Source organism: Acyrthosiphon pisum, chromosome A1, assembly GCF_005508785.2.
Source record: "Acyrthosiphon pisum isolate AL4f chromosome A1, pea_aphid_22Mar2018_4r6ur, whole genome shotgun sequence".
NCBI lineage: Eukaryota > Metazoa > Arthropoda > Insecta > Hemiptera > Aphididae > Acyrthosiphon > Acyrthosiphon pisum.
The window spans coordinates 81488286-81506961 of record NC_042494.1 but is presented as its reverse complement, the minus strand read 5'-3'; the positions used below and the strand labels follow the sequence as shown (position 1 = coordinate 81506961).

General features: G+C 28.7%; 3 protein-coding genes across 6 annotated transcripts; 1 reads left to right on the top strand and 2 right to left on the bottom strand.

The window, feature by feature from the left end:
• Window positions 1-6517: 6517 nt before the first annotated feature.
• On the bottom strand, window positions 6518-8676 carry LOC100159176 (splicing factor 3A subunit 2). Of its 2 annotated transcripts, NM_001293501.1 has the most exon segments (5): window positions 6523-7153; window positions 7155-7244; window positions 7336-7599; window positions 7666-7843; window positions 8434-8624. In NM_001293501.1, coding segments are annotated over 4 exon segments (579 nt in total). In that variant the 5' UTR covers window positions 7820-7843; window positions 8434-8624; the 3' UTR covers window positions 6523-7082.
• A 356-nt stretch (window positions 8677-9032) lies between these two features.
• Window positions 9033-15565, top strand: LOC100159875 (apoptosis inhibitor 5). The gene is made up of 9 exons (XM_001945819.5): window positions 9033-9349; window positions 10815-10976; window positions 11098-11263; window positions 11331-11689; window positions 11756-11935; window positions 13551-13708; window positions 13775-14006; window positions 14080-14224; window positions 14287-15565. The coding sequence occupies exons 1-9, from the start codon at window positions 9272-9274 to the stop codon at window positions 14379-14381; spliced, it is 1575 nt and encodes a 524-aa protein (XP_001945854.1). The 5' UTR covers window positions 9033-9271; the 3' UTR covers window positions 14382-15565.
• An 821-nt stretch (window positions 15566-16386) lies between these two features.
• LOC100168057 (cofactor required for Sp1 transcriptional activation subunit 9-like) lies at window positions 16387-18457 on the bottom strand. Of its 3 annotated transcripts, none has more exons than XM_016807717.2 (4): window positions 18153-18457; window positions 17572-17784; window positions 17089-17379; window positions 16387-17026 (listed from the first exon to the last, which is right to left on the bottom strand). In XM_016807717.2, the coding sequence occupies exons 2-4, from the start codon at window positions 17764-17766 to the stop codon at window positions 16841-16843; spliced, it is 672 nt and encodes a 223-aa protein (XP_016663206.1). In that variant the 5' UTR covers window positions 17767-17784; window positions 18153-18457; the 3' UTR covers window positions 16387-16840.
• Between the last annotated feature and the right edge of the window lie 219 nt (window positions 18458-18676).

The window sequence follows — 18676 nt, the reverse complement described above, 5'->3', positions numbered from 1 at the left end:
CCAACGGAACTACACGTGTTCTGCTGAGCGTAGAATTTGCTATGTTACGCACTTGTAAGACGGAGACAACACATGCGGGTATAACGTCCTCTTAAGTGCACAATATTAATCGCATAGTAGTGTATCGTTGACACGTAGTAACATACACTCTATGTGGTTATTTTTTATTATTTGTTTTAATTGATTATATTAATCCATCGTAGGTGGAATTAAGTAAAAACGACAAACTTGGTATAACTTTGATGTTTTAGAGTTAAATCATACACTTAGATTGCCTACCTGATAATGTACTGCTGTGAATCAGAATTTTTATCCTGGGCAACAGAAAAGTTAAGATAAATCTAGAACACGACACACCGAATATTAAATAACGCATTGAACAAAGTTTGAGTCATATACAGTTTGTACATTTAACGGGTAACGAAGTGCACGGGATCAGCTAGTACTAGTATAAAATATTATTGTTCTTAAAATAATACAATTCAGGATTATAAAATGCATAATGCTTCACCTGTGCCGGCTCAAGATTTAAGGTTGAAAAATATAAGATTGAAAATTGGTTAATGGTAGAAAAGTTCAATAATTACATTGTAAAATATTATTGTTCTTCAATTACTTTTGTACGAACAACATAATGTCATATACATATAAATTATAAACACACTCTGACACTCATTAAAATATAATGAATTAAACATTAGTTAAATATTATTATTTGTTTGTTTGCCTACATACTTTCGGGAAAACACTTCATTAAAAATGACTACATTTTGACTCGTAATATTAAAAGTAATATTTTACTATAACATATTATATAGGTATTAGGTACCTATACAAAATAATTTAGACTGATTTTGACAATTCAAGGAAGGTTTAGATGCTTATAGATAATAGATTCGAGGATGGCTTCCTCGCAATTAATAATATTAAATAACTAATAAAGTAATATCCCGTGTAATACAGTTAGTATAGCCATATAGGTATCATAAAATATACGTATTTATAATGTTTGCTACTTAACTGACAGACTGTGCCCAGTGCCCACTCGGAATCGATTTTGGATGCTATAACTTCAAATTGAACTACCTATTCCAGTTTTAATTCAAATTGAACACATACGCGTTACTGAGAGTCGTTTGAGACCTACATACTCATTACCAAGTCATTAGGTAGTAGTTACTCAATGACAAATTGGCGAGTTACACTAGACACTAATCGTAAAGCAAAGTGGTTATCTTGCCAAATTTTTTAATTTTAAATTACATCAAAACATTAACTTAATTATATTGATTAAACAATAAATGAACAATTAAATGAATACATTTAAAAAAAAGTATACATAGATAGGTAGGTACCTAATATCTTATATTATTAATTATAATACTATACATTTATACATAATATTATTAGTGTCTACACTCTACATGTTCTGCTAATAGTTTTGTTTTATAATTTTATACTGCTGAAATATACCTACCCAATTTTATATATCGATATCCCCATAATTATTTTATTACATAAATTGATATCTGATTACCTAACTTAATTCAACCTATTCTGTTACCTATTGTCTTATTGAGAATTTTGCGAGTTGTACACTGTACAGGTAGGTATCTACTATCTATATTATATTTTATTACTTCTGTCTTCTGACAAAAACGTTAATTAAAAAGACATTTTATTACTATAATTACCTACGTCATGTTAGTTGTTTGAAAATTGTCATGAATTGTTATTCTTATTTGTTTTCGTTCATAAAGGTATACCTACGCACACTGCGCAGTACAAACATATAGTTTTATATAGTTGAGGGTATTGTTTAATTTACATAACAACAGTTCTCTCTTTTTTATAAAATTATTGTCTTTTCATTGTAATTTTATAAATACAGTGAAATTTGCAGACGATTAAAATAAAAGCGATAAGATTACCTTTAACTTGAGCTACGCGCATTAAATTAAACCTGATATTTCATAATAGGTTTATTTTTATTATTAGGTAGGTAACCAGCTACTATTAAAATGTATTTTTGTCACGCCTACATCGGAATTTTGGTTTTCGATAGCGGTTGAAGCGTTGGAAAGCGTCTTTTTTCCGTCCAGTGGGCGGTAAAGTGGTAATCCTTGAAAGTGCCGGGAGGTAAAGTGGAAATTCCAAAAAGTGCTGCGCGAACATATCACGCGCGTATCCCCTGCACAACCAGACACTGAAATCTATACCGCGGTCCTTACAAAACTTAAACTTTTGGTTGCACCTTATATTCATATTATAACCTCCATGAGTGACGCTTAAAATAAATAAAACCAAATCGTTTCTTTCATGAAATATAGTTGTCGTACTGTCGTAGAATTATGGTCTATTATAGTTGTTGCATAGATCCGTGCATTATCTTTGCCGTGATCGATGAATGCAGAATTGCAGAGGCATAATGTGTGGCTCGTGCGGGAAGGCATAATACGAATGCCGCACACGTCGCCCGCCACAGAAATAGCTCACTTCCCGCTCTTCCCACACAATATACTATTACATCTCAATATTATACGCATGTACAGTAAATGTAATTAGAAGTTTTATCAAACATTTAAATAAATTAGATTTTATAGATCAATATAATTGTTTAAATATACAGCTACAGGAGGACCAATTATGCTCAACCCATTTTATCCTTTAATAAAGTATTTACTAAAACAATATTTTAAAATTTAAGTAATTTATGTAATTTAGGTAATACCTATATAGTATAGGTAATATTATAGTATATACTCGTATAGTAGCTAAAATGGGATTTTAATTTCTAACGCTTTGTTTATCAGTTATCACAATAGAAATGATTAAAAATAAAAAATAACGATTTTAGTTATTTTCTTGTAATTTATAATATTAATTTAACTTACGGGCTATAATAAAATATAATAACAATATAAAATATTGTGTACCTATTAAGTTAATTTGGTATCAGGAAATCACGATTTACAAATTCACTAGCTTATGTTGCGTTCCCAGTGTTCCGTTTCAAATAAATAGAAGGGGTACGCTAAAAAAAAAATTTAAAAAGAAGGGAGACCCCCGCGCCCCTCCCAAATCAACCACTAACTTACCTACCTACTACCTAATAATTTAATTACATATTTACAAGTTCCTTATAATATAAAGATAAATAGATAATAAATATATATAATTTAGACTATAATATAGTAGGTACTTATTACATGTTATGTAATACATATTATGTATTGATTATAATAATTATAATAATTCAGTACTTAGTCGCATGAACCTAACCACGCTTATCGATAGACTAAAGCCATATTATATTTCTAGAAATTAATACTTAGCTTATATAATTAGTTATAAATTATAATATTTTGAGATTAATCTTAAATAAAAATAGGTAGAGGTTTCCACGTAGACATAATATAGTCTATTAGTCAATGTATGAGGAATTTAATGTACTTACTACCAGTTAAAAATGTTTCTTCAAAGCAGCTATTAGGTAATAGGGGATAAAATATAAGTTTCAGATTGTTCGTATATCGTGTACCTAGTCGTTTAGATAAAGCCGGAAATTCGTGTACCTACCCACTATGTTAAATATTTAAGAGGACACTACCCATACATTGGTTGTCTCTGATAATAGGTCAAAACACTATTGAAACTAGTTAACGAAAATTTGCCATGGGTAGCATCCTCTTAAAGGTTAAACGAAAAAGAATGTTAGTTTTGTGTTATATTTTTAAAATATTGTTTGTGGGCACTCGAAACTTCTAAAGTATATTATTGAGTATGTACAAATATATGATAATAAACAAAAAATAATTCAGCTCAACCGGCTACAGTATTAATAATAAAAAAGGTGTGCAAGTGGGTGCCGGTCTGTTGTAGGTTACAACTTACAAGTGGGTCACTGTAATGGATGGTGTTAAATTTTCATATATGCCTACAGTTATTTGTTTTTGAATTACAACAAAATAACAAAATCACTACACGAGAAATCAAGTGGATATCCAATCATGTATAAAAATATAAACTTCAAAAGCTCATAAAAATTTAATTTAATTTGCTTGTAGACATTTTTTTGTTTATAAAGGTAGACAAACTTATGAGTAATCTTGTATTATATTTTCAAATCTTAGATTTCAAAACAAAAATTGTTATAATTTCTCAACTCAAAATAATTTGAAATTTTCGTATTTTTTCCGTATTTTGTCAAGATTTGAACTTTAAATGCTTATAAAAAAAAAACCATGACAAAGGATTTTTAATATTTTTTAAATGTCATTGTAACAAATTTTCAGGCTTTTTTACTCAACAAATAAAGTTTTATTAACATTCATAGAAAAAAAAACTAAAAAAGTTGGAAACTGAGTAGGTACCGTAAATATTTCAAAACAAGTTAAAATATTTTGAACATTTTTCATGCATACAAAAGGCTAATTTAAACATCTAGTGAAAACTTCATGTATTTACGATCATTTGTTTTAGAGTAACACCAAAAGCACACAAAAAAAAACTCACATCATTGTAAAACCAATACATTCATCGCTGCTCTCAAAATCTATAATATAAATATAATATTAAAATATCTATCCTAGCCTGACAAACCGTATCCGCTCAGAATCATTTTTCGTATACAAATATACAATTATGTTATATCATTGAATTAAAATGTAACATCATCCATCACAGTCGTCATTTGCCTACTTGTAACGTACTGTACAGCAGAGCGACACCTACTTACCCGATTTTTTTGTTTTTAGCAGTGTTTGTCAAGTTCCTTATAAAAAGGAATTCGTTCCGTTCCTTGTTCCTTAAAAAAAAAAGAATTCGTTCCTTTATCGTTCAATTGGAAAATGAACGAGTTGGTTCCTTTTTTATAGTTCCAAATAAAATAAAAATTCTTATTTAATCATTTCTTTTTCTTTTTCGTTTTATGCATACTTCTTTAATTTTTATTTATAATATATAATAAAAACTAGGTACATATTTTATATGTATATGCAATATATTATTATATATTTTGAGATTTTCTTCAAAATTAAATTTTTGGCTAATTAGCAATATACATTATACACATTCAAAAATATATTTTAATTTTAATATTTACAAACTTATCTGTGTAAATTATTGGAACTAGAAAGGAACGAACAATGTTGTGATTTTTCCTTAAAAAAAAGAAATAGTTCATTTTCTAGTTCTTTTTTATAAAAAGGAATTCGTTCCAGGAATCCGTTCCTTCCAAACACTGGTTTTTAGTAATAACAAATATTTAATATTATATTATTAGAATATTGCAATCTATATAGTTGGAATTTTTTTTATTAATAGGTATATTGACTTTGTAACAGCAGCGGTTATCATCAACGACACACTTATAACTTTTAAGCATGCACAGAGTCCAGCAGTGATCATGATCCGTGATAATATAATGTGTTTATTTTACTTTGTTGGATAATTATTTGTTTTCCATATTTAATTACATTATAAATGTGTGACATATTGCATAACGCTCATTTTCATTGTCAACATTTGAAATTTTTAATGATGTCGTAGAAGGGATATCATGATATCAATAAAATTATCACCGTGAATTTAGCGTGAGAAGCTTAGATCATAATATAATTTGATAATATTATTATGGTGAGAAGTCTGGCGTGCTTCACGAGTAGATACCCGTGGTTATAATATAAGCGTATTATAAATAACAGTAATAATAAATCTTATCGAAATGCGTACAACCTGTGGTGTAAGTCTTTAAGTATCTTATAGTAGCCTATATGACGACGCTATGTCATCATTGTCATACAAAATTATACAAATTAGATTCATTTTTTTTTTATCATTTTTCATTACTAAGACCCCTCACAGTAATGAGTAATGACTAATGACAAAGCTTATAAAATAGATTTCCGGTATGAAATATTCATGAATGATAGCCCACAGCCATATCAGGATAAAGTCCACTAGAGGTATAATAATAAGATAATATTATAATTATAATATTTTTTTGTATCAGTAGACACTAGACATAATTTGTATAATAACGATTTGATAAATGTATGATAATAAAACAAATATTAACCAAAACCTTTCAATACTTAATAAAATATCAATTAGGTAACAACTGATATAATTTTAGGCTGACAAAAGAATAGGTTCCTTACAGCAGTGGCTGGCGGGCCACAGTTTAAAAGGCACCAATTATCAAACTCACCTGGTTCCAAAGTTGGAAACATTCTGCACGTTTTTTATAAATTATCTTTTTTTTATCACATTTTCTATATTTTTAGCACAACTATAATGTAAAATATTCTATACATATTATAGTATAGCTTAAATTTAATATAATATAATATGTCTACAAATTGCAAATGACTTTGACATATTTTTGTAGTCTGTAAGATATATGAGAGTATTAAACAATTAACTAGTTAAATGTCAGAATAACCAGAATATAGGATCACTCTAATTAGTGGCGTATACAGATATTTTCATTGGGAGGGGTTATATAAAAAAGCTATAATATGTATACATGAATATATTTTTAAAATGTAGGGGAGGTTAAACACTCCCTTCTGTGTGTATGCCACTGACTTTAAATAATAATCATAGGTGCACGGCAAAAATGTTATACATAGTTTTATATTGTACACTCAAAATGCAAATAACTTTTATTGTACACACTTTAAATTGATTTAAACAAAATTTAAAATTATACTTATTGAATTACTTACAGTTTTATAGTAATGAAAAATATTTATGGAGTATTTTAGACAGTGAAAAAAAATATTTTAAATTACTACAGTATAATTACGTGATTCCATAAAGTTATTAACCCATCAATTGAGGTGGTGGAGGAATCATATTATTCATCATTTGAGGTGGACCAGGATTATACATAGGCGGAGGGGGGAACATATGAGACATCATATTTGAACCCGGTTGATGCATCATGTTGTGTTGCGGTGGTGGTGGTAAGGAAGGTGGAGGAGGTTTCATTGGAGGTGGTGGCTTCATTTGTTCAACTTTGTACGCAAATTGCAAATAAAATTGTTTTGCTTGAGTATTCCAATGAGCCCAAAATTTCATTTCAGATTTATCCACTTCACGACTTGGTACTTTAAAAGAAATTGTTTCGTAAGGTTCTGCGGCAAACAACAAATACTGCCATTTCCTGTCTGGTGGCTCAATTCTTTGTTCATATGCCGACATAAAACGATGACGTGGTCGTACATTATCAGTAATTTCTAAACATAGATAATACAATAAAAATTAAACGGCCATGTATTCAAATTGAAAACTAACGTAATAAATTAATAAATAAAACAAATTACAAACCAGGATAATCAATTTGAAAAAGTAAACTCTGTTGGCCTGTTTCTGCATCTTTTTGTTTAGTAACTCGATATCCAGGTCGTCCAATCTTAACAAACTTTTTAGTTTCTACCCGTGGTTTTTCAGGAGCTGGCTGTTGAGGAGCATCTTTAGCTTCTTTAGCTGCTCGGCGTGCTAAATTTGCTTGATGCTTTTTACCTTGTGTATGGGCCAAATAACTGCCCTCGTTATTATGTAGAGTCAGACAAAGTTTACATTCATAGGATCCTGAGAACATGAATACATTACTGAATATTAATTTTTTTATTTACTTAGTATAATTACAATAATTACCTAAATGATTTTTCATAAAATAAGGATCTTTTTGTAGATCAATAGTTTCCAAAGCCAATTGCCTTAGACGTTCACGTCTATCCTTATTAGTCTCTGTCCATGAGGCAACTCCACCACCACCAGTTTTACCTCCAGGACGATTTTGGTAATCCATATTTGTAATTTAATTACAAAATCTCTGCATAAAAATAATATAATTTCAATACGTACATAATAATATAATATAATATTGTAAATAATAATTTTATCTTATCATAATAGGTATAATTTGATTAAAATCTAATAGTAATATTTATTTATTGGTTACCTAGTTGATAAATTTTAAATAGAACAATTACTAAGATTTTCAATGTAAAAAATTAGAACTGAATAGATATACCATGTACCAATTGTCATGTTCTAATATAGTGATCTAATACTAATCTAACAAGACCCTCTTATAATATAAGATATATATTGTATTGTCATGTCGAGTGAATGAGGCTATATAGAATGTGTTGTCCTGATTTTAAATATTGAAACATATTATATATTATTCAGTGCACCTTGCAGTTTGTCCACTGTTTAATTCCTATTTCCCCGTAAGTAGGTTCAAGTTTGTGACTTGGGTTTAATGGGTAACAATGTTAATATTATGCAATAGTTAGATGCCCTTATAGTTGCAGTTTATATCCCACTCTTAAATTGTATAGTTAATTATTGAATTTAAAAATAGTAAATACGTGGTCAGTAGAATAATAATTGCAAAACGATGACATTTAAACTTACCAGGAAAACTCGCAAAACCAACAATGCCGTTCTAAAGAATGTTGTGATTGATGACTATCAAAAATTCACACAAAAACCAAACAAATTATTAAACAATTAAGGGAAAAAAATCAAAATTCGAATATTCGATACCCAGATCGGGCAACAGATCGACAGTTCAAGATTTTTTCCTTAAACCTTTAGATAGATTCAAGGCTCAAGCTTGGTAGAGTCTGTGGTAGACTGACCGGATACGCCATACTGTGATAAAAGAGTGTTTAATCAATACATTGGTGCCACAACAACAACATCGCGTTTGAAACGAATACACAACATTCAAATCGAAAAACAGCACAACGCGTATGAAATAATATTGTTCTGTGATCGTTTTGGATTGGATCCACAAAGTCCGCGGATGTCGATCCAATCGTGATGAATAAACTTAGAATTATAATAAATATTAATATTATATTATATTATGTAACTTTGTTTATATAACACCTTTGTTGTTTCGCTTGTAGACGACACTGGTCACCTAACCTGGTCCGTAGCCCAAACACGTTGTGACTACCGCATACCACATACCAATCGTACCGGAACGCCGTCGTTTTTGATAATTATTATTTACGTACGAAACTATACGAATCGCGGATTATCATTCTGATTTCTCGAATCTTGATTTCCTAAACCCACCCGCAGTCCGCACTAGTTTAGCTTAGTGCTTTTTGTTTGTATAATAACGTTTGATGGTTAAGAATTCGTATCTGCCGACTGTCTATATTCGCCACTCAAAAGACGTTTCTATTCCCGCTTCATCCGTTAACCGATCGTCGACAGGAATCATTCGCACAGTAGGAAAATGGAGGCGGAAGACAATATCCAAAAAATGTACAAATACTTTGGTATACTGGCCGACGCCAAGGAAAACATTGCCGAGGTAAGTTTTTCGTATTCATATTTATACGTCAAAAATCTTTGGGACTAATTTAAGGTAGAAAAACTACAAATAATATTTTTTTATTTTAATTTATCTTGACCTACCTAGTTGAGACTTGAGAATAATAATATGAGACATTTTTTTTTAAAACTTTAAACAAAATTATTTGGTCGAGTTATATTTTTTTTCTTATAAAATGGCTCAAAAGTTCCCTAAATACCTAAATACCCAAGATGATTTGGTATGTTTGTTAGTTGATACAATAAGTAAAATTTGAATTGAAAAAATTTCTAAGTACTTCAATTTTTATTGGTATTTAAATTGTAAAATAATTAATATTGAGACTTAAGGTTAACATGATTTACTGTTTATAAATGTTTTAAAAAGTATGAATTTGTAGGTACTAATACTTGAATATAACAAAACTTGCTCTGAATTTAAACTATGTGCTCCAATTAAGGGTCTCCATCTTAGAATAATATGCAGTCCCTATACAGTATAATATGGTAGGCTTGAGTTAATAAATATAGTATGTGTACCCAAGGACTCTTAACTTTTGTTGTTTTTTTACTCAAAATTTACCGTCAGCTACACGACTACATTCCAGTACCTACTTCAGTTTCTTGACTTATCCTCTTTGGTTGACAAAGCAATCAAAGTGAATATTAGATTTCTTTGTATGCTACAAAAAATACAATTTACTGTTTCAGTTTCAAACATTCTTTTATTCTCGTTTTATCTTTAATTTTCTTGTATGTATGTGAGCCACTATATTATAACACTATGCTACGGAATTATAAAGCAACCCATTATAAATAATAGATTATCATTTTGGTACTTCACTAGAATTCAAGATAGGTACTTAGGTATCTAATATTAATTATTCTTACTTATTTAAAATAATTTCTAAATCATTGTTAAAGTTTCATCTATTTAAAAGATATATTAAATTGAGTTAGGTATAATTTAATATCAATAACATTAATTTTACCTATTCATCAAGCTATATGAAATAAGATGCAAAAAATTAAAATATGCACACAAATATTAAAAAAAAAAAAATGATATTTAGTTACTTTACTTCATGAACATTATTTTGTTGGAATATCATTAAATTATAGCTCCTAATATTGTTGTTGGTAAGATAGTAAATAATTTTACAATACCATATATTTACTATTCTGGCCAAGTAATTTCTATGCAAATTTCAATGTATCACCACAAAATAGGTGAAACTTATTTAATAGTATCACCCTGATTCATATCGTTTTTAAAACTCAATTCTAAAATTATTTAATCTCATTCAACGAATGTTCTCTGATAAGTGTTTATAGTTGATTACATTACCTAGGTATAATATTTACTTTATAATTTATGAGTACCTAAGTCAATTAACTTCTTGTAATATTTTAATTTTACCTACATACTTGTACTGTTAAAAATAAATTGTTTTAATATTTTGTAGAAAGAACCTGAGTATTTGGAAATACTATCAGCAGTCAAAGGATCAACAAAAGAAAAAAGACTTGCATCTCAATTTATAACCAGATTTTTTAAACATTTTCCAAATCTTGCTGCTCAAGCATTAGAGGCTCAGCTTGATCTTTGTGAAGATGAAGATATTTGTGTAAGCAAATGAGCGATTAATATATAACTATAATCATTATAGTTAATGTTAATATAATATTCAATACAATATAATATTTAGTCATTAATCAATATAAATTTATGTTTATTTATGTACTTAGATACGAAAACAAGCAATTAAAGATTTACCGGTATTATGTAAAGAGGCTAAAGAATACCTGACTAAAATAGCAGACATATTGGCTCAGTTACTTCAGGCTGATGACCCACAAGAATTACTTGTGGCACAGAATTCATTATTATCACTCTTTAAAATTGATGCTAAAGGTAAATATTTTCATACAATATGAACAATTTCTGAAGTATGTGTTAACTTGTTTTTCAATCTATTAAGGTGCCTTAACTGGAATATTTAGTCAAATGCAATCAAATGAAGAAATTGTAAGGGAACGTTCTATGAAGTTTATATTGAATAAAGTAATGGCATTGGGTAAAGAAATAATTAAAAGAGATGTAGAGGATTTAATAATAGCAGAATGCAAAAAAGTTATGCAAAATATAACTTGTGAAGAATTTGAAACACTCATGACTATCTTGTCATCGACTCATTTAATAAATACACCAGATGGACAAAAAGAACTTGTTGAACTTTTGGCAAGTACAGCTGAACTTGACCAGTTTTTTAATCCTAAAGATTTAGATCAAGTAAATCGGTTCATAACTTGTCTGGATTTTTCTATTCCATTTTTTTCGGTAAATATTTGTTGCAAAGTTCAAATGTTAGTTAAATTATTAACCATAACTATAATTTTATTTCAGGCTCATGTAGAATCCACTAAGTTTATTGTGTATATATGTGAATTACTGAATCGTTATACCCTTATAAAAGATAATGATAAACAGTTTATCATTTTAAAATCATTAGCAGAATTCGTACCATATTGTGGTAAACTGATGAATCCTGAAGCAGTAGTTGGACAAGTGTATCAAGCTCTATTAGTAAGTAATTTACATTTTTTAAAGAGTGCATTAAGGTATTGTCAAATTTGTTTATAGAATAACCTAAAATATCTATAATAGGTATTTCATTTTGCGTTTTTTTTATTAAAATTGTAAAATAATATAGGTATGGGAGCTCCATTGAAGTGTACATTCAATACTCATTATTTTGAAAAGCTTCAACTTTTTAAAAACATTTTTTTTTTCATATTATTACCTATGTCTTTTAAACATTTTTTACTATTTTTTATTGTTATAAGTTTTCAAGTTTTAACTATTTTTAATTTCAAATTTAGGATAAGTACTTAATTTGTTATAAGCATTTATAGTTCAGATGTGCGGACTAGAATGATACATGAGTACCCCACAAAATGTTGTCCACTACTCCGATAATCTTAAACGCATCTAAGCTTTATATGATTACAAGTTATAACTAAGAACTGCTTATCCAGAATTTGATTTTTATTGATTGAAATACTCCAAATAATATTCTGCTCCGGAATATGAAATTAAAAATGTATGGTATCATTCAAAAATATAAAAATTTAAAATTAAATAATACTTTATTTTTTTTTATAAATATTTTAAAACAACATAAAATTACCTATAAAAAAAGAATATTTTCAAAAAAGATAAAAATTTTTGAAATAATAAATGTAGACACTTAAATGTATTATCTGGTAAACAATTAGGTGCATAATTAATAAAATATGATATTTTAATGGGTAATTAGTTAACTGTTATATATCTCCTGAAGTTCTGTGCAAACTGAATATTTCTGACCCACCTAGCTAATTTATTTTGAGAGCTTTTCTTTAAATTACCACCTTATGGTTACTACTTTTGTATAGAATGTTTGAACTAAACCCCCTGTCTGATTGCAGGCATGCCACAAATAAACATTTCCTAAACAATAAAACCATAAACTAAAAATAGTTCTTTTTCATGAATAAAACTCCAAAACTTCAACTCTTATCACAAGTCTTTTTCAAAGTATCCTCTTTTCCAATCTATTCCATTTCATATTTTTAGATTTACTACTCATTATAAAGATAATAAACCTCTTCGCGTTAGCTAATTTGCACCTCTTCTACTCTAACGTTGACTTTTTTAAAAAATGTCTTGTTATTAATTTATTTTGTGCTATTAACTTATTTATTCTATTCCTTCATATTATTTTGGCGTTAGCCTGTAAGTTTGTAATTACTAATTTGTATGCATTACATTTTTTATTTTAAAAAATAAATAATTATAAGGAAGTCTGGCACAGTATGGATGTATTTTTATAGGTAAGTCTTAAACTCGTTTCTGTAAAAAAGTCTGGTATAATATCAGTTATATGGTCTAGTTTGGAGTTTGGACCCAAATCTGAGCTATACAATTTTGAGTACATAAATATTTTGTTCGATAACTGTTAATTGTGCAGATTCAATTTTTAAAACAAACTCAGTTAGTAATACGTTTTCAAATACTCAATTCTAATTTGTCAAATAAAAATATCTACCCAAAAAGTATAAACATATCTAGTTTCTACTAAGGTGGAATAAAATCTGTAATGATTACTTGTAGCCTTGAGTATATAGTATTTAAACTTAATATGAATACCCAATTTTAGGATTTAGTTACTGTTCCTGAGAATGATTCCAATAAGAAAGTTGAAGATATGGATTTACATCGTGTTGAAGCACTTTTGTATACTTTTCACAAACTAGGAAAACAATGTCCAGATTTTTTGAGCAAAGACCCTGAAAGACAGAAAGATTTTAAGAAAAAGTAAAATAAATAAAAATAAAGGTGATTGTTAATTTATTTTAAATGTAAATGTCTTGTTATTTTTAGGTTATTGTATGTTGGAACATGTACTCAAACATTTGTAAAAGTTGTCAGGCAAGACTTAAGAGAAAAGGGGGAAGAAGACGTAAAAAATGATCCAATTGTTGAAAAAAAATTAGAAGGATTGAAATTAGCTTGTAACATAAATACATTGATAAAAGAGTTATTCAATATGCCTCCTAGATTTAAAGCAACTGTCAACCTTTCCTGGCTTGGTGGTGCGACTAAGTCCAAACTTGTATGTAATACTTGATTTAAACTTTAAAGTATGAAAGTGATACAAATATAAAATATATTATTTTTATTATTAGGCCCAAATCATTCAGGAGGGTAAAAAACATGAGCCTATTACAGTGGATGGAAAATCTAAACGGATCGATGGCAGCAATAATAGCCAACAACTATATCAGCCTCCAAAGGATAAATTTAGTGCCAAATTCTCAAATAATACAAATAGTAACTATACCACTTGCAAACTATATTAACTGTGATAAACATTTATAAAATTTTCATTTTAGATAACAATCGCCGTGGTGGTAGTAGTACTGGCTGGAACACTAAAAGATCATTTGATACAAGCAATGGTAATCGTCGTTCATGGCGACCATATTAATATATATTACGTTTCAATTAATTTCAATTTTTTTTTCACACCGTGTTCTTAGTACTTTTCATATAATAAGTACATTACTGATTTAATTGTGAAATGTTAATATTTTTCATTTATTTTTAAGCAATTATGCTAATTATATAATATGATTTAGTATTATTGAACTATGTATATATTCAATTATTTTCTGACCAAATATTTTGTAAATTCACTTAGCTTAGCCACCTTGTAACATTCTAGATTTATTCTTAAGATTCAAATACAGTTTTGGACAAATAATAAAATTGGTTCTTCCAACTTGAAAATATATATTTTTCATCATACTAAGTGCAATATTAAAAAAAAAAAATTTTAGAAAACAAAAGAACAGAAAAAACTTGAAACTGTCAAAAAACTTATAAAATAATATAGTTTAGTATATTCATAATTTTTTATAAATGGCAGTAGTTATATTAATTTTTACATTATTACTTTTTTATATAAAATGTATGACAACTTTTGTGTATAATAAAACAGTAACTGTTTCTAATGTTATGTTTTATTGAACCTCCGCGGTTGCTTCCGCCTTCAACAGCTGCAACCGTTTATATTAATATTTCAAAAATTATATTCAAGCAGTCATGAACATTATCACAATTATATATATTATACTCATTACTTGTGTATAAATAACTTATAGACTATCTTTATTTGCGGTCTACTGCCATTTTGTATACTACTTAACAATAAATATTAATATATTAGGCGGTTTACAATGTTATAAGTTCTACTATCGCTGGGATATCCGCATGAATTATTATTTTTAACTACTGTCCATTTTTCTTTGTATCTCCCAATGATACACATTTTATCTTTCCTTTAAAATCGTGCAAGTGTAGGTAATGACAGTTAAGTAGGTTTAATGTTATTTGTGACGTATTATAGCAAGTTACTCCGACTAGTATACAGATTATTAATTAGTAATTATAACTAAGAGTACGCTACACCCTCGTGCGTTGTCTCTGTCAGTGGTGTGGTGAACATTTATAAACCTTGATGCCCAGTATATATTTCAGTACCTACAGGGCTTTATCCCCTTAATATAATATATAGTACATATAATTATTATGTGACTGTAAATATTTTAATTTTTGTTGTATGTTATTGGTTACCATAATGTACCTAACCACCACACCCCCCCCCCCCCCCACCGAAAAATCCACCATGACGCCTAGGCGTCATAAAACCCCATTCACCACGCCATTAGTCTCTGTCTTGCTAAGCACAAATGCATAACAAAGCGCATTGTACGTTTTTAATAATCTATTTAACTCTGTTGTGTTAAATGTAAGAGTGAATTGACCTATTATCAAATTTAAAAGTAAGAATATTATCTACTGAATCTCATAGGTTTTTTTTATATTTTTATAATGTCTATATTAAATGTTTTATTTTTTTAATCTATAAAATCGTAATATTTTTATTTTAATAATTATTAATTCCATGTAAAATCACTTAATATAATATTATTTGTTTTGCAGACCAAACATACTACATTTTTATTATTATAATTGTGAACTCCACATTAAAAGATCGGCAATTCATTGATGTTATTATGTTTTTCTTGACGTTAATCAGTCTTTTCTTTCTTATTGATTTATAATATAAAATAATTTTACTTGATTGAAGCAGTAGAACTATATTGAAACTATTTAATACATTTAATCACTTCTCGAGTTTTAAGTATTAACAAATTATTTTATAGCATTTTTCGCTGATAGTTAGCATTTATCTAAATATAGCAAGAAAAATTTAGGTAAGTAGTGGAAACCTTATAGGGTTTGGAGGGCAAAGCCCTCCACTTCTTTGTTTCCTGCCTTAAACGATTCCTAATTACATCGCTCCAAAATTATCATGTTTCTTGTTAAAACATTATTCTGTGCACTGTCTTCTAAGACAATGGTTTTGCGTTGTCATATTTACTTAAATATGGTTCCACAAATAGCAACAAAACAAATCAAAACATTTCTGATGGATACAAGTACTGTTTAAAATGTTTTAATAAAACTACAAATTGTAATAAAAGTAAAAAATACCAGTCAATAGTCACAAAAAAAATTATTCAAAAACATACCATGACAAAATGTATTTGCTTTAATTTATAAGAAAAAATACACGTAATACTAAAATCTACATAAATTCATTATTAAATAATTAAGAAAAATTAATTTTATAGTTGATAAACATAATGAAACAATGATTAGATATTTTAAGAGTATTGTTATCAAATAATAACCAATTATTATCAATAAAAAAAGTATATTAAATTATTCATTGCTTTAAATTTTAGTAAGCACAAACTTAATGTACATGTGGACATATATGATTCAAGTGTAAAAGAATGACAAATATATTGTTAGTTTAAAATATTTTAAGTATAAATATATAAAACAATAACAAAAGATAAATAAACTGTCCAATTTTTAATTGGGATTCATTGTATCAATAAGATGACACATCAATTTATCTTTAGGTACACATTTGTCAACTCTAGGTTCATCGGCATTTTTCTGTTCCAAACGATCAATTTTTGATGTGTCCACCATGAGTTTAGAATCAAGCTCTGTGTCCGGCAAATTTTCTAACGTTTGTTGTAAAATAAAGCTAACCTAAGAAATATAAGTTTACAATTATTATGAATATTATAAACATCAGATATGTAGAATTTTACTTTGTCTATGTGTTTTTGCAATCGTATTGTGGTTTCATTTCTTTGCCTCCTCTGCAAGTCCAACATGACACGAACAGTTTCTCGTGCTTGGTGAGGACGAAACTCGTTTAATAAATGATGTATGTGTATAAACAGTAGACTTATATCATCAACTTTTTCAGCTCGTCTAGGAGAGTCGGGGCATTGGATTAGTAGATCCAGCAAATCAAGAAAATTAACCAATAATGAATGATTAAGTTTACGTAATTCACGTCGTCTATCAAAATGTTGAGGGTAAAGGCGTTTAAAACCCTAAAATCACATATATTAGATTAGGCTTATATTTATATAATATGTAAATGTATTATATATTTATATAGTTTCTATTATAATTATTTAAATCCATTCAGCCGAAACACAATAATAACAATGAACATTATAGAAGATTACAAATTATAATAACAAATAATGATCATAAATTATGATATTATTAGCATAACATACCTGACTTTCTAAAGGTCTTATTATACTATCTTCAGCATTATAAGGGTTTCCAAACATTGTGTATGTTTCTTGAATTATTGGTGGAGGCTTAGAAGCTCGACCTCGTCTAATGTTTTCGTCTGAATAATTTTGGAAATATTGCACAGGCGGTAAAGGCAAGGAACATACTTGCATTGCTTCTTGGTTATTTGCCATATTTTGTAAACAATGTGCCTATTGAGGAATAAAAAATAAAAATTCTAAAAAAGTCAATTTTTTGACATATTTATCACAAGAAATTAAAATGAATACCTAACTAGTTTTTTCAAAATGTTATACTTTATAAATTTTAAATGGTTTAATATTTGTTTTAGGTGTACCTACAGTAAAATCTCGATTATTTGTGGTCCGCCGCAGAACTATACGTACAGTATTAAAAATAATCCGAGTCTACGCAGTAAGACCTGAGTAGGTATAAACGGGATTTTCGGATTGTGTGAATAGAAAATTGGATTCTTCGAAAATCGAAACACACTTACTTGAAAACTGTTGTGACTTGAATTAGTTGTGGGTGGCGACGATACGATCTGAACGCTACGTACCTGTACGACACGCGGATAATACTGCTACAAAAGGTCGTAAAGGCCGTAAACGAAAGACCGCATACAATATTATTCACAGTTTACTGTCTATAGTATTATTATTCGGTAATGAAATATTATTGTGATTAGCGATTGCCGATTACTATAAACTTGCCAGTCGCTACACAGAGGAGGCACTTGGTTCACTTCAAATCTGAAGTCGGTCGACAGTCACTCACTCGAGTAGTCGAGTCGACACTCGGTCTGCTTATAAAATGCTTGTTGTCATTTTGTTATTGTTGTTAAAGGGTAATCACGATTCATGAAATCCATTGGCGATAACGGCGATCGATCTGCTATCAGCTGCTACTACGGCCCAAATTATCCATTCGGATATCCGGTATTCCGGTTGAAACCTGGTAACCAGTAATTCAGTCGCGGTCACCTGTTAGCCGCGTTGATAGCAGCACCGCCGAACAAACGCACGACGTCCTCACCCCCGCCTGACCCTTTCACCACTAAGGAACTAACAGATATTATTATTA

Coding starts and splice junctions, on each gene's coding strand:
- LOC100159176 (XM_016807716.2), bottom strand. CDS start 7,819: ATGGATTACCAAAATCGTCCTGGAGGTAAAACTGGTGGTGGTGGAGTT. Junction 7,600..7,665: donor TTTTATGAAAAATCATTTAG/GTAATTATTGTA, acceptor TCATGTTCTCAG/GATCCTATGAATGTAAACTT. Junction 7,245..7,335: donor TTTTCAAATTGATTATCCTG/GTTTGTAATTTG, acceptor ATCTATGTTTAG/AAATTACTGATAATGTACGA.
- LOC100159875 (XM_001945819.5), top strand. CDS start 9,272: ATGGAGGCGGAAGACAATATCCAAAAAATGTACAAATACTTTGGTATA. Junction 11,264..11,330: donor CTTTAAAATTGATGCTAAAG/GTAAATATTTTC, acceptor CAATCTATTAAG/GTGCCTTAACTGGAATATTT. Junction 13,709..13,774: donor CAGAAAGATTTTAAGAAAAA/GTAAAATAAATA, acceptor TGTTATTTTTAG/GTTATTGTATGTTGGAACAT.
- LOC100168057 (XM_016807717.2), bottom strand. CDS start 17,766: ATGGCAAATAACCAAGAAGCAATGCAAGTATGTTCCTTGCCTTTACCG. Junction 17,380..17,571: donor TAAGACCTTTAGAAAGTCAG/GTATGTTATGCT, acceptor ATGTGATTTTAG/GGTTTTAAACGCCTTTACCC. Junction 17,027..17,088: donor TGCAAAAACACATAGACAAA/GTAAAATTCTAC, acceptor TATATTTCTTAG/GTTAGCTTTATTTTACAACA.